Below are 2,112 nucleotides of genomic sequence, written 5' to 3' on the forward strand. Positions count from 1 at the left end.
GTGTGTGGCAGTCAGCCTGTGCAAAGCTTTGCTGAATCACAATTGATGATGGAGTCTTCTACTGCAGCTTTGACAAGATCGCTGTGTTTTTCAATTGCCAGATAAGCTGAACTTCAGCTCTGTTTGGATTGGAAAGTAACAATTTTGTCCTCCACTCTTATTGCTCCCTTTACTTTGTAGGAGTGTCAGTAACCCAGGACTGCTGTACAAATTGCTTTGTTCTTATTCAACTATAAAGAACTTTGAAAGATGCTGAAGATTCTTCTCTTTAGCTCTTTTTTATCTTGATATCAATACAGCAGGCCTCCAGTAAACAATGCTTTTTTGTTATCTTGTGCAGCAAATAAATGTTACATTTAGAAAGGTGCTGAAGATTCTTCTCCCCAACTACTTTTTTCTTGGTGTCTGAAACCCATGCCTGGACTACACATTGCTTTGTTCTTATCTTGTTCAACTACTCCTACTGTTACTAACAAAAGGAATTTTGAAAGATGCTGAAGATTCCTCTCTATAGCTATCTTTTTTCCTTGATCCCAATAAACCAGGCCTCCAGCAAATACTGCTTTGCTCTTGTGCAGCAAATACAATGTTGGAAAGGTGCTGAAGATTCTTCTCTCCAGCAACTTTTTCTTGTGTTTGTAAAACAGGCCTGCAGTACAAGTTGCTTTGTTTTTGTTCAATTAATAAAAAATAAAAACTGGGGGCTGAAGATTCTTCTCTGCAGCAACTTTAATCTTGGTGTTCATAATGAAACAGATACCTAGGTTTGGGATTTCACCAGGAACTGTCATTGAACAAGTATTGATTGCAAATGCATTCAAATTATTTCAGTGAGAGACTTGACACTGCATGGTGTCCACTAATACCTTGTAATCTGGGGTGTAGCTTGAGAGGGCAACTCTTATGGAGTCATTTAAATGTTCGTCAGTTAGACGTGTGCGAAACTTAGATTTTATGAAGTTCATATCTGAAAATGCTGATTCACAAAGATAGGTAGAGCCAAATAGGGAAAAAAGTTTCAATGCAGCTGTGTGTATGTTCTTAAACTTTTCAGCATCCACAAGACTCCAGAAATTAATGTCAGATTTCCTTGATTTCAATTCCATGTCATTTTGAAGTGTGACAATCTCCATTTCCATTGTGGCAGAGTCAAGGTTCAAAAGCACACTAATTTTCTCTGAAATGTCCCTAACATCCACTTCCATGAAGGGGTTTGAAGTGAACATCACACAGGGCTCCAGTTGGTCAAAATCACTAAATCTGTCACTGAATTCTTGATTAAGCCTCATGAGGAGGCTACTGTATTTTTCTATTTCCAGGACCTCAGCCTCAGCTTTGTTTTCTGAAAGGATTTGGAGCACAGAGGGAAAGTGCTGCATCTTTCTTTTCTGCACATGCTGTATCAAAAGGTTAAGTTTTGATTTAAAACTTTTCACAGAACTTACCATGTTGGTTATTGTCTTGTTTTTGCCTTGCAACTCGTAGTTCAATGCATTTAATTTTTCAGTCACATCTGTCAAAAAAGCTAAATCGAGCAACCATTGAGTGTTTGATAACAGTGTGGTATCTTCATTTCTAGACTCCATAAAAGCTTTGACTTCTGGCAATAGGGAAAGGAATCTTCGCAGTATTTTTCCCCTGCTAAGCCATCGGATTTGAGTGTGCAGTAAAAGGTCACCATACTCGGCTGATGGTTCTTCAAGGAACAATTTGAAGGGTCGGTGCTGCTTGGTCTTTGCACGAATTGAATTAATAATTTTAACAACAGGAGTCATGATATGATCAAACCCCATTACCTTGGCACATATTGCCTGTTGATGTATAATGCAATGGTAGTTCAATAACGGAGGGAAATCTGGATCTGCTTTACAATTGGCAATGAAGCCAGAATGACGCCCTATCATTGCGGGTGCACCATCAGTGGTTATCGCCACTAACTTTTTCAATGGGACATTTTGTTTCACAAAATAATTTTTCACCTCATTGTGAATGTCCGATCCTCTGGTTGTGGTTTTCAAAGGCAACAATGTTAAAAAATCCTCTTTATCAGTAAAATCTTCAAAAACCATTCTAACGAACATTGCCAACTGTGCAATATCGCTTGCATCAACA

At 38.4% G+C, this 2,112-nt stretch overlaps 1 protein-coding gene across 1 annotated transcript; it reads right to left on the reverse strand.

Moving 5' to 3' along the window:
- Window positions 1-827: 827 nt before the first annotated feature.
- Window positions 828-1,793, reverse strand: LOC146821157 (general transcription factor II-I repeat domain-containing protein 2B-like). Its single transcript, XM_085609809.1, has one exon. It carries the CDS (start codon window positions 1,791-1,793, stop codon window positions 828-830), a length of 966 nt encoding a protein of 321 aa, XP_085465935.1.
- Between the last annotated feature and the right edge of the window lie 319 nt (window positions 1,794-2,112).

This window comes from Triturus cristatus, chromosome 6 (genome assembly GCF_964204655.1).
Source record: "Triturus cristatus chromosome 6, aTriCri1.1, whole genome shotgun sequence".
Classification (NCBI taxonomy): domain Eukaryota; kingdom Metazoa; phylum Chordata; class Amphibia; order Caudata; family Salamandridae; genus Triturus; species Triturus cristatus.

Coding starts and splice junctions, on each gene's coding strand:
- LOC146821157 (XM_085609809.1), bottom strand. CDS start 1,793: ATGGGGTTTGATCATATCATGACTCCTGTTGTTAAAATTATTAATTCA.